Below are 13,897 nucleotides of genomic sequence, written 5' to 3'. Positions count from 1 at the left end.
AGGACTCCGCAGAGACTGGTGTGGACAGCCCATCTGTAGATGTGGACTTGCCACTATTCAAGACACTTACAAAAACAAGTGTGTAAAAATAGCCGGAAGGATTATTGGGGACCCAAGTCAGCCCAACCACAAACTGTTTGAATTGCTACCATCCAGGAATCTAGTGATTCTTGAAAGTTCATTATTAATGCCTCCACAATCTCTTCAGTACCCTGAGGTGTAATCCATCTGGTACAGATGATTTATCTACTTGTAGATCTTTCAGCTTCCTAAGCACCCCTCTGTGGCAACAGCACTCACTTCTGCTCTTGGCACTCTTGAACTTCTGGCATACCGCTTGTGCCTTCCACAGTGAAGACTGATACAAAATACTTATTCAGTTTATCCACCATTTCCTTGTCCCCCATTACTACTGCTCCAGTGCCATTTTCCAGCAGTCTGATATCTACTCTCGCCTCTCTTTTACTCTTTATATATCTGAAAAACTTTTGGTATCCTCTTTGATATTGTTGGCTAGCTTACATTCATGTTTCATCTCCCTCCACCCCTCCCCATGTTATTTAGTTACCATCTGTTGTTTTTAAAAAGTTTTCCAATCCTCTAACTTCACACTAATCTTTGCTCTATTATATGCCCTCTCTTTTGCTTTTACGTTGGCTTTGACTTTGCTTGTTAGTCACGGTTGAGTCATCCTGCCTTTAGAATATCTCTTATTTTGGCACATATCTATCCTGTGGCTTCCGAATTATTCCCAGAAACTCCAGCCATTGATGCTCTGCTGTCATCCCAGCTCGTATCCCCTTTCTATTAACTTTGGCGAGCACCTCTCTCATGCCTCCGTAATTTCCTTTACTCCACTGTAATATTGATACATCTGAATTTAGCTTCTTCTCAAATTGCAGGGTGAATTCTATCATGTTATAATCATTGCCTCCTAAGGGTTCCTTTACCTTAAACTCCCTAATCAAATCCAGTTCATTGCACAACACTCAATCGAGAATAGCCGATCCCCTAGTGAGTTCAGCCACAACTATTTCCTATGAATAATTTTGGAGTTTCCAATATTCATTTATTAAACTGGCTTCCATTTTTTGTTAATAAATAAGAATTGTGATTCCAGTGAAGAAAAAGGAGTAAGTATGAACAAGCATTTGAAAGTGCAATAATGATTATGATTAGAGTGAGAAAAATAAAATCTGTTTTATGAGAAAGGATACCATTCCTGTAGGCCTTGATTGAGGTAATTATTCAATTACTAAATTTGACCACTGTTAAATTTTCTATAGTTTAAACAGTTTTAAACCTGCAGAGGTAACATTTTTACCTACCAGGTACGTTCTCCTGCCATACTTCCATCCACAGCTCAGAGTCGCTGTTTTCCCCCTTATCTTCACCTGGGATTTCATGCATTCCAAGAAATGTGAGGGGTAAGGCCAGGGCTGCATGTTGCTTGATTATATCAGGGCTGTGCCGCCCAATGGCACTTACAGTTAGTACACAAGCTGACTGATAGACGGGCTCTGAAAAATTAAAAGGCAAACTAATTTCCTTTTAAATAGACCAGTTAAATAAACCAGTTAAATAGGCCGTGAGGTTTATTTAGCAAATAAGATACAAACACAGTATGGAAAACTCCCAAATGTTTCATGCTCTTTGAATACTGAGATAAATTCCACTTTCAAATGATCAATTTTTATGACAGCTCCCAGGTTAAAAATAGACATGTTCAATTCATTTATTTTGGTGAAACATATTGGATCAAAGGGATAACTCAAAATAAATGAAATGACAAGGATGTCATTAGATCCATCTTCAGGATGCTAGGTGGCATCTCCTACCTCTACCCAGAAGGGAATGTAACACATTTCTAAGCTTTGTGTCCTTTGGAATTTTTAAACACATGTTCACTCTTTCTACAGCATTCCAAGGTAGATTTTAAAGATGGTAATTTTAAAGGTCCACAACCAGCAATCGGAAGGAATTTGTCACATTACTTCTAAATGTGCTCCTAAGACTATACTTTTTAGTTCTGCACTCTCTGAGAAGCAGCAGCTACTTGTCGATTACATTGTCTGTCCTCAATGTGATCACTTCTCATTTTTCTAAATTCCAGTGTGTATAGACCAAGTTTCACCCATTGACCTTTGGGGGTGGGGGGTAACTCCCCCATTCCAGGAATAAGATTTGGAAATCTACAGACCAATCCTTTAGAACTTTAGGTGTAGTGTACTTGGATATCTAGAATCATTCAGTAAGGTACCATGTTGATGTACAAGATAAGGCTCATGGTAATGATGGTGATATAAAAGAATTTGTTCTCTACTCCAGTAAGGTGTAGATGTGGAATCATTAGCTATATTCAAGACTGAGATCATTAGATTTCCAGACTTGAGGGCTATAGGAGTCAGGAAGAAGGAAGAGGAGATCAAATCAGCCATGATATTATTGAATACCCCAGTAGATACAGAAGGGAATGTCTCAACTCTTGTTCTCATTCAATTGTTTATTGATGAAGCCGAACCATGTTAGGAAAGATTCAATCTTGCCAGTGGAAAGCCAAAAACATTCAACCAGATTGTCCATTTACACTACTGATAAATATCAAACCATTAAGCAACTTCTGCAGTCAACTGAAGAAGTTGATATTGTATCAGTTAGATTATATGTCCAAGTCCCCTCTAAATATTGGGGAAACCCAGTTTACAAAGTAATTTTGTTTTACAGCAGAGGTCTTTCCAAGATAAAAGCAATAATAATTGCCACTGGGACAGTTCCAATTATGAAATAGAATGATTATGAAGGTTAATCAGGTGTTTACAATTAACCATAGATCACATGGAACTTCTGCCGAAAGGAATGCAACCTACTTTAATGGGATTTCTGAATGAGAGGAATTAATGGATGAAAAACTGATGCAGAGGAACCCAGTGCCAGAAACAGAATTTCAAGTACTCTTCAACCAAGTTCTTTAAAAAGAATTTGTAGTCATGTTCTCAAAAGAATTTGCATTTGTCTTTCTTGGTTTTTTTTAACCTCTCTAATCTCCTTTGGTAATATTAGTTATATATGCTGTAGATCTATTGAAATTTGAGATAGGACATTACGATAACACCCTTTTTCTTCATGATATAGTGTGATGGACCTTTTTTGTCCATTTAACAGGGTGTCAACATCTCATCCAAAGGATGGCACTTCTGAAAACTCACCAGAGTGTGTCAATGCAGGCTTTTCTAATGTGGGCCTTTAGGACAGACTTTTACTCACTGTGGGTTCTACTCAACTGTGGGATACTTCTAAAGCCATAGCTGACACTAAAACAAAGTGGATAGGACATAACATGTAAATGTACTTACCATCTTTCTCAAGGTACCACATGTTGAGTTTTTGAAATAATTTTTCTGAGCTGCTGGACCGTGCTGTCTGTAAGACAATATTTGAGTCTTGTATCATTAGATATTTACCTTGCACATCAATATATGCAAAACATGAATTATGTATTCCATTGAATCCTCCCTACAGAAAGCTCAGAATATTGCTGCTGCACCAGTTTCTTATCATCATTGGCATACCAGTCATGGTATCTCTAGCGGCAGACAACATATACAAGAGCATTATTCTACTTACAGTTTGATTTTGGGAGAGGGAGGAACAATTGAGGAAATTTTCGACCTTTGTCTTCTGTGAACGTAACTGGCTTCCAGTGGCAAAATTAATGCTCAAAAGCCACATGGCATTTTAAGTAGGGCTGCTTTGCCCTCGGAAGTGGTCCAACAGAATCTCATTCATGCAGTGACTACATTTACTACGTGAGGTGAAATCTAATTCAATAGGTCAACCATTGTCAAGGAAGAGAAGTACAGTCCATGAACATTTATTCTGGGGCTTTATGGAGCTTCTTATGACCTCTGATATTCCAAAACCGATCCTGAGCACAACCATGTCATAGTACCCCAAAAATGTACAAAACCTAAGGGTAGCTGACTAATCCTAAAGCCTTTCTGAATAACTCATTCTTGTAAACAAGGAAGTTATTCTCAAGGGGACACTTCAGGTTTCTTCCAAAAAATTGTGCATTATACACGTAGTATTTCAAGGGTATCCTAATCATCATGAAGAACAAGTTGAACTCTACTGGACTGAAATCTCAACACACTCCGAATGCCTGCAGTAGTCTGTTCTGTTTTGTTATCACATGAAAGAAAGTTAAAAAGGAAATAGTAATTCATCTTAAAGTTATCTCCCATCTGCCTTTCTGATCACTAACTCTGCTCTGATTCAATTTCAATTTATTAATTTCAATTTATGATCTGATCTGATTTTTATTTCACACGTTACCCAAATTCACATATTACTCAATCACGAAGCAGATTTCATCAGAACCCGAGAACCTTAGTAATGCCCATTCAAGAGAAATGGACACTGAAATAATTAGAGCCACTATTATTTCAGCTCAGAGACTCAAAGTTCAAAGTAAAATTTATTATCAGATTACATATATGTCACCACATACAATGAGATTTTTACTGAACAGTAACTGTAAACAGGATCAATGAAAGAACAAGAGCACAGAAGACAAAAGTGCAAATGCAAATATAACCATACAGCAATAAATAACAAGAGCATGAAATAACAAGATAGAGTTCTTAAAGTGAGGACATTGGTCATCTATCTTAATAGATAAATATAGTTATCCTCTTTTGTTCAAGAGTTGAGGGGTAGTAACTGTTCTTGAACCTGGTGGTGCGAGTCCCGAGGCTCTTGTACCTTCTACCTGATGGCAGAAGCAAGAAAAGAGAAAGGCCTGGGTGGTGAGGATCTTTGATGACGGATACTGCTTTCCTATGACAGCATTTCATGTAGATATGCTCAATGATTGGGAGGACTTTACCTATGATGTACTGGGCTGAATCCATTACCGTTTGTAGGATTTTCCATTGAAAGGCATTGGTGTTCCCATAACAGGTCACAAAGCAGTCAGTCGATAAACATTCCACTATAGATCTATAGAAGCTTGTTAAAGTTTTTGATGTCATGCTGAATCTCCACATATTCCTAAGAAAGTGGAGATGTTGTCATGTTTTGCTTTATATGGGTCCAGGACAGGTCCTCTAAGTTAGTGACACCCAGAAACTTAAAGTTACTGACCCTTGCCTCTAAACTTCTGATGAAGACCAGATCATGGACCTCTGGTTTCCCTCTCCTGAAGTCTACAATCAACTCCTTGGTCCCTTGCTGATATTGAGTGAGAGCCTGTTGTTATGACACCTCTCAGCCAAATTCTCAATCTCTATCCTGTATGCCAATTCATCACCACCTTTGATACGGTGGACAATATAGGTGTCATTAGCAAACTTGAAATACGATGTTCACTACTGCAAAGCCTCTCCCAGTGACGCCTACACTGAAGAAGTTTAAATCTTCTCTTTGATGGGAGTTCAGTGAAACCCTCTCTCACTGCTCCCCATCTACAATTTCTTTGGCCCTTCAACTTTTCAATCCATTTTGACCCAGACACCCTATTACAGCTATATATCCTTCCTTGGAATGTGTCTCCGCTGCCAACTTACTCCAATTGGCTTCAGGATTCGTTTTCAAGCTCCTCAATTTGGACCTTCTGAGGATCTCAGGTACTCACATTTAATTGACTCCGCCTCCCGATGTTTCTCCCTTTGAGCTCTGAGGGTGACACTCTCTGCCATGAGAAGGTACCTGGCATCCCTATCCAAATCCCTTCCACGCCTCCAGGACACTTTCTTCGCCGTTTGTAATGGACTGGCCCATTATTTCATCCTCTGTCAGATCCATGCGTGCAATTGCTGTTTCTTTGACTTTGTCACATCCTGTAAGTATCGCAAGACCTTCCATCTGCAGACCCCAGAGCCTGCCGGCTCCGCCACTAGCCATCGATCTCAGCCGCGTCACCAACCTCGGGCATATTCAAAACCCGGACTCCAGCAGCATCAACGAGGGTTCCAATGACTATGGACACATTCAAAGTGATTGCGCGGCCTCCAACTGCGACTCCAGCCTTGATCTCCAGGCCAGGTCTTCACATGCTGCGATTGTGACTCCCGTCTCCCCTTCCCCACCATCACTCTGCAATCCCCTCTCCCTCAGATCCCATTGTCAGCTCCTGGGCCCTCAGAGGCTCCATCTTCCTCTCACCCCAACACTTCCCTCTCCACTGACACTACCAACCTCCCTTCCCCCTCTGATCCCATCTCTCATTCGTGCTGGGTCTTTACCATCCCCTCCGACCTTCAACTCTCTGAGGCAGAGCACTCTGTCCTCAGTAAGGGCTTTACCTTTGTCCCCCTTTGCTCACACCTCAGCAAGTTCCATGTACGCCATGATGCTGAACTCCTCTTCCGCTGGCTCCATCTTTGAGCCTATTTTTTCAGCAAGGACTCTCCCACCCCGACTGATGACCCCTTCTCCCATCTTAAACCCTCCTCCTCTTCATGGACACCCCACTCTGGTCTTCTGCCTGCTCTGGATCTCTTTACTGCTAACTGCCAACAGGACATCAACCATCTCGACTTCACCACACCTTGTTCCAATTCCAACCTCACTCCTTCCGAACACTCTGCTCTCCACTCCCTCTGCACCAATCCCAGCCTTACTATAAAACCCGCTGTTAAGGGGGGTGCTGTTGTAGTCAGGCGTACTGACTTCTACCTGGCCCAGGCACAGTGACAACTCGCTGATACCTCCTCTTACTTACCCCTTGATCATGACACTACCAAGGAGCACCAGGCCATTGTCTCCCACCCATTGCCACCAACCTCATAGTTCCCACACCCTGCACTTCCCGTTTCTACCTCCTACCCAAGATCCACAAACCTGCCTATCCAGGTAGACCTATTATCTCAGCTTGCTCCTGCCCCACCAAACTCATTTCTGCATACCTTGACACTGTTTTATCCCCCCCTTGTTCAATCTCTTCCCACCTATGTTCATGACACTTCTCACACTTTGAATTTTTTCAATGATTTTAACTTCCCTGGCCCCCACCGCCTTACTTTCACCATGGATGTCCAGTCCCTATATAACTCCATCCCCCACAAGTAAAGTCTCAAAACTCTCTGCTTCCTTTTGGATTCCAGACCTAACCAGTTCCCCTCTACCACCACTCTCCTCTGTCTAGCGGAATTGGTCCTTACTTTCAATAATTTCTCCTTTGGCTCCTCCCAATTCCTCCAACCAAAGTTGTAGCCATGGGTCCCAGCTATGCCTGCCTTTTTGTTGGCTTTGTGGAGCAGTCCATGTTCCAAGCCTATACTGGAATCCACCCCCCACTTTTCTTTCACTACATTGATGACTGCCTTGGTGCTGCCTCCTGCACGCATGCTGAGCTCATTGACTTCATTAACTTTGCCTCCAACTTTCACTGCGACCTCAAATTTACCTGGTCCACTTCCGACACCTCCCTCCCCTTTCTTGAGCTTTCTGTCTCCATCTCTGGAGATGGCTTACCTACTGATATCTATTATAAGTTTACAGACTTTCACAGCTATCTGGACTATTCCTCTTCCCACACTATCTCTTGCAAAAATGCCATCCACTTCTCGCAATTCCTCTGTCTCCACTGCATCTGCTCTTAGGATGAGGCTTTTCATTCCAGGACAAAGGAGATGTCTTCCTTTTCCAAACAAAGGGGCCTCCCTTCCTCCAATTCTGCTCTCAAATGCATCTCTCCCATTTCCTGCACATCTGCTCTCACCCCATCCTCCAGCCACCCTACTCGGGTTCCCCTTGTCCTCACCTACCACCCCACCAGCTTCCAGGTCCAAAATATAATTCTCCGTAACTTCTGCCACCTCCAACGGGATCCCACTACCAAGCACATCTTTCCCCTCCCCTCTCTTTCTGCTTTTGCAGGGATCACTCCCTATGTGACTCCCTTGTCCCCCCCTTCCCACCGATCTCCCTCCTGGCACTTATCCAATTGTAAGCAGAACAAGTGCTACACCTGCCCTTACACTTCCTCCCTCACCACCATTCAGGGCTGCAGACAGTCCTTCCAAGTGAGGCAACACTTCACTTGTGAGTCGGCTGGTGTGGTATTCTGCGTCCGGTGTTCCCGTTATGTCCTTTTATATATTGGTGAGACCCGACGCAGACTGGGAGACCTTTTCGCTGAACACCTATGCTCGGTCCGTCAGAGAAAGCAGGATCTCCCAATGGCCACACATTTTAATACCACGTCTCATTCCCATTCTGATATGTCGATCCATGGCCTCCTCTAACTGTCAAGATGAAGCCACACTCAGGTTGGAGGAACAACACCTTATATACCATCTGGGCAGCCTCCAACCTGATGGCATGAACATTAACTTCTGTCAATGCCCCTCCTCCCCTTCTTATCCCATCCCTTATTTATTTATTACTCCCCCTTTTTTCCCACTCTCTGCCCCTTTCACAATCACTCCTTGCCTGCTCTCCATCTCCTTCTGGTGCTCCCCTCCCCCTTTCTTTCTCCCGAGGCCTCCCGTCCCATGGTCCTTTCCCTTCTCCAGCTGTGTATCCCTTTTGCCAATCAACTTTCAAGCTCTTAGCTTCATCTCTCCCCCTTCTTTCATTTCGGATCTCCCCCTCCCCCTCTCAAATCTCTTACTATCTTTTCTTTCAGTTAGTCCTGACGAAGGGTCTCGGTCTGAAACGTCGACAGTGCTTCTTCCTATAGATGCTGCCTGACCCGCTGCGTTCTACCAGCATTTTGTGTGTGTTGCTTGAAATACGACGTGATTTTTAATTCATTCAAGGGATCTGGGCTTTGGAAGTGGAGTCAGCATTTAACTGCCCATCCTTCATTGCCCTTTGAGTAGGTGGAGGTAATGGGCCTTCTTTAAGTGTACATATATTCATAATGCTGTTAGAGAGGGGGGTCCAGGAGTCTGACCCAAAGATGATGAAGGGCGGTGATGTATTTCCAAGTCTGGTAGCTTGGAGGACAACTTTCAGTAGTGGTGTCCCATGTATTTCCTGCACTTGACCTTCTAGCTGGTAGATGTTGTGGTGTTTGGATGGTGCTAAGAGTCTTGGTGACTTGCTGCAATACATTGGGCATTTAGGAGATGAGTTACTGACTCTGCTCTGCCCTTGTAGACACACTGTGTATATGACTACTGCAGTTCAGTTTCTGGTCAATGGTAATCCTAAGATATAAACAGTAGGATAAGTGGCTATAATTCTTTGCATAAAGTGATTATTTTCCTCTTTGAGCCAGTGTATCTTTTTAAAATAAAGTACCTTACAGAACAGACAGACATACTTTATTGATCCTGAGGGAAATTGGGTTTCAATCCTTCTGTAGAAATTTACTGCCTAGTTCTTCAGTAATTTTTTCCTCATTGGATGACATTTTGAACAGTTTTCTGTAAGGTTTCCTTCTTTAGTTTCTCGCTCTTATCCATGATCATCACTCACTGAAATTCTCACTATTCATATCAATTCAAGATTGCTTAATGCCATTTCTAGTACACCAGTGTAAAGGAGAATGAAATATTTGTTACTCCGGATGCAACGAAGCACAAAAGACACAATGAATACAAGTACATTGAGGATGGGAAGAAGAATCGAATGTCCATAAAGTGATGCTAGGCATAGGAGTTCTGTACATGAGGTGACTGACAGGAAAGTAGCAGTGGTACGGGGGTGAGGGAGGGAGGTGTGGAGGAGAGGATTAGTGGTAGAGGTGTTGATTAGCTAACTGCTTGGAGAAATAACTGTTCTTGAGCTGGTGGTCCTGGTAGCCTCTTCCCTGATGGGACTGGAACAAACATTCCATGAGCGGGATAGGTGCAATCCTTCATGATGTTACTGGCCCTTTTCAGTAATTTTTGTATACACATCCTTGACAGCAGGTAGGCTGATACTAGTGTTCTGTTGGGCAGTTTTGACTACCCGTTGTAGAGCTTTTCTGTCCACCACAGTGTAGTCTCCATACCGTGCAGTGATGCAGTATGTTTGGACGCCCTCCACTAGACATCTGTAGAAGGATGCGAGTATGGATGCACATAGTCAAGCTCTCTTCAGCCTCCTCAGAAAGTAGAGGCACTGATGAGCATTCCTGATTGTTCTAGGACCATGAGAGGTTGTGCAAGGAGTGTACTCCCAGGATATGAAACTGCTGACAATTTCCATTGCTGAGCCATCAATGCAAAGAAGGGTATGAGCGGTCAGAGCTCACCTACAGTTAATTACCTTCTCTTTTGTCTTGCTGACATTGAGGAAGAGGTTATTTGCCTAGTAACAGACCTTAATTTCTTCCATCTCCTCTCTTAGAGTTACATCCATTATCTAATCTTAAACTACACCAAAGCATCTTTACTAAACACAGACAAAATAGTGGAGGAACTCAGCAGGTCAAGCAGCATCAATGGTAAGGAATGTTATTTTGGGCCAAGATCCTTCATCAGGGGTCCTGATAAAAGGTCTTGGCCCAAAATAACATTTCTTTTTTCTTTCCATAGATGCTGCCTGACCTGCTGAGTTCCTTCAGCATTTTGTGTGTGTTACTCTGCAGAAACTCCTGTGTTTATGATTTATGATTTACTAAATAAACACAAGCCCAACATCTAACAGCTAACATTGGGACATCTTGTTTGCTCATTTCTATTGTTGGGTGTACAATAATGCTCATACTATGACCAGGTGACTAGATAATCAAAATAGAGATCTCTGGGAGAGAATGACTAATGTAGCACTAATAATATACAACAATTATATAGCTGCTGTGATTTTATGACAACACACTGAAGTATTGGTATGTCTTCTCCTACTGCAGTGAAATATAAGGTAGACCATTATCTTCACAACAAAGCCTAAGACCTCCTGATCAAAATCTACATCACTGCATCATATGCAATATTTTTCTACTTCTTGCCCTGGACTTCACAATCTGACACATCCACACTGGCCTGAATCCATACTGAACCCATCTAAAGCATCCAAGTCATACTGGATGTTACCAAACTGGTTTGAATATCCAAATTTAGCAAACCTGGAACTCTTGCATTGAGATTTGAAGAAAATTAGATTTAGAAAAGCATTGCAGTGTTGGTTCGGAGTAAGTTTTGTTTGAAACAAAGTAAAATAAGTCTTCTCATTTATCTCACAGATGCCATAATTGATCAAGACTACTGAATTCAGAGAAATTTCTGAAGATATTCTACATGGTCCACTACCTACAGCCTAAAGTTCATGTTATTCCTAACACTGTTTCTTCATTTATTTTCCAGTTACTTAACTAAAATCACATAATGTCATATTTTGTAACTCACCCGAACCAAATGACCGATTGCAACAGCGTAAGCTTTTCGTATGGTAGCATTACGGTCATTTAAACCTGTCAATAGAGCGCTCAACAATTTACCTGTCAAAAATGAGAACAATGTTACAACAGAATTACACATTGCAGATGGACTGTCATGTCAGTTAGCAAATTTGGTTCATTTTGTGGGCATATTTTCAACTCTATTGTTACCTCTTCAGTATTTAAAACCAATATTTACAAAATATGAAGATGTACTCACTTGATTTTGGAATGACATTCACATTCAAATGGATGCAAATTTAACAGCAATTTTCAATTGAGAAAACTAACTGAAATCATTGATGGAAAAGTAACTGTCAGGACTTTGATCAAAAGAGCAGTGAACAGAATTAACTGGAAAGCACTTTCAAAGAGCTAGAACAGGCACAAATAGACTGAATGTTTTTGGAGCTGCACAATTTAACGTATTTAACATGAAACATTGATAAGGTTTTGTAGCTTTTTCTGAAAAAGTATAAGTATCAATTAACAAGTACTCTGTACACTCACTTGCAAACGAATTTAAGTCTTGTGGACATTTGGTCGTCAAAAACACCACCACATGGGCACAGCCTCCCTGTAAATCACAACATCATATTAAACAAGAGGTTTAATATTCTGATTTGCTTTTAATAAATGTAGTAGCATAACCATGCTTGATGCAGCTTATGCCTCAAGTTATCTGTAGGATACCCATTAGTAGATCTACCTTTTGCATCTTAGAAAGCAAGGATGTAATTGTTGAGGCTTTATAAAACATTGGTGAGGCCTCACTTGAAAGTATTGTGAGCAGTTTTGGGCTCCTTACCTAAGAAAGGATGTGCTGACATCGGAGAGAGTTCAAAGGAGGTTCAAGAAAATGATTCTGGGATTGAAAGGCTTATATGAAGAGCACTTGATGGCAATGGGCCTGTATTCACTAGAATTCAGAAGAATGAGGGGGGGATCTTATTGAAACCTACTGAATGTGGAAAAGCCTTGATAGAGTAGATGTGGGGAGGATGCTTCCTATGGTGGGGGAATCCAAGACCAGAGGACACAGCCTCAGAATAAAGGGATGTCCATTTAGAATGGAGGAACTTCGTTAGCCAGAGAGTGGTCAATCGGTGGAATTCAATGCCAGAGGCAGCTATGGAGGCCAAGTCATTGGGTATATTTAAGGCACAGGTTGATAAATTTTTTATTAGTCAGGGCAAGAAGGGGAGAAGGTAAGAGATTGGGGCTGAGGGGGAAATGGATCAGCCATGATGAAATGGTGGAGCAGTAACAATGGGTCAAATGGTATAATTCTACTCCTGTATTTTATGGTAGTATTGTCTGGAGGCCTCTCTGCTTTGGCTGCCCTTGAGGTGAATGGCGACCTAATCTTAAATGCTGCAAACCATGGTCCTACCAACAGACTGCCCTGATGGTTTCCTGATAATTTATGCTGTCAGAACTTTTTCTTCAGGTCTAAGTATCTCCAAATATTACAGACATTTAGAAATAACTGAAATACATTCAAATTATTAAATAAAAATTAAACACTCATTTAAAGTATTAATTTAACTTAAAACATTATAAACAATAAATTTAATATTTAATATTGGCCTACATAGAAAACCTACAGCACAATACAGGCCCTTCAGCCCACAAAGTTGTGTCAAACAATAGGTCCCTACCTTAGAAATTACTAGGATTACCCATGGTCCTCTATTTTTCTAAGCTCCATGTATCTATCCAGAAGACTCTTAAAAGACCCTATTGTATCCGCCTCTACCACCCCCCGTTGCCAGCAGCCCATTCCATGCACTCAGCACTCTTAAGTAAAAAACTTACCCTTGACATCTCCTCTGTACCTACTCCCACCTTAAACCTGTGCCTTCCTGTGGCAGCGATTTCAGCCCTGGGAAAAAGCTTCTGACTATCCACACGATCAATGCCTCTCATCAGCTTATTCACCTCTCATCCTCCATCGCTCCAAGGAGAAAAGGCCAAGTTCACTCAACCTGTTTTCATAAGGCATGCTCCCCAATCCAGGCATCGTACTTGTAAATCTCCTCTGCACCCTTTCTATGGTTCCCACGTCCTTCCTGTAGTGAGGCGACCAGAACTGAGCACAGTACTCCAAGTGGGGTCTGACCAGGGTCCTAATAGCTGCAATAAATGCTGGTCTTGACATTAATGCCCCCTTTCCAACAAATGAATAAAGATCAAAGCACATAAGTGATGAGCTCAACATATTTGACTAATCCATCGATGAACAGGAAGACATGTGGAAGAAATCTTGGGTAGGAACAAGATATGAGTAGCTATGAACCTAATGACCAATGAAAAGGCAGTCACTTCCTCCATGGTCAGAAAATTTGATCTACCCTCATTTACAACTGCACGTAGAAAACCCAGCAGTCATGTCTTAAGCCATTGGCTAAGATGGGAGCTAACCAATAGTTCCTTAAGAATATCCCTTTGACAATACCTGAAATCATGAAATGATCTTCAAACATGGTCGTGACTACTCTGATGTTTCAAATATAATCTTATACAGCAGGAAGAAAATAAATACATAACTTAAAACATTAATAACGTAATTGTTTATGC

General features: G+C 41.7%; 1 protein-coding gene across 1 annotated transcript in view; it reads right to left on the bottom strand.

The window, feature by feature from the left end:
- The window catches only part of ecpas (Ecm29 proteasome adaptor and scaffold), a 155,506-nt gene that overhangs the window by 21,267 nt on the left and 120,342 nt on the right, over nucleotides 1–13,897 (bottom strand). The window contains exons 38-41 of the mRNA XM_059974826.1: nucleotides 11,828–11,894; nucleotides 11,286–11,377; nucleotides 3,354–3,420; nucleotides 1,329–1,520 (exon numbers count right to left, since the gene is read on the bottom strand). Of these exons, the coding sequence (XP_059830809.1) occupies nucleotides 1,329–1,520; nucleotides 3,354–3,420; nucleotides 11,286–11,377; nucleotides 11,828–11,894 (418 nt within the window). The remainder of the gene's footprint in view (nucleotides 1–1,328; nucleotides 1,521–3,353; nucleotides 3,421–11,285; nucleotides 11,378–11,827; nucleotides 11,895–13,897) is intronic.

This window comes from Hypanus sabinus, chromosome 7 (assembly GCF_030144855.1).
Source record: "Hypanus sabinus isolate sHypSab1 chromosome 7, sHypSab1.hap1, whole genome shotgun sequence".
Taxonomy (NCBI): Eukaryota; Metazoa; Chordata; class Chondrichthyes; order Myliobatiformes; family Dasyatidae; genus Hypanus; species Hypanus sabinus.
Note: the sequence above shows the minus strand (reverse complement) of the source record. Positions and strands in the feature narration are given on the sequence as shown.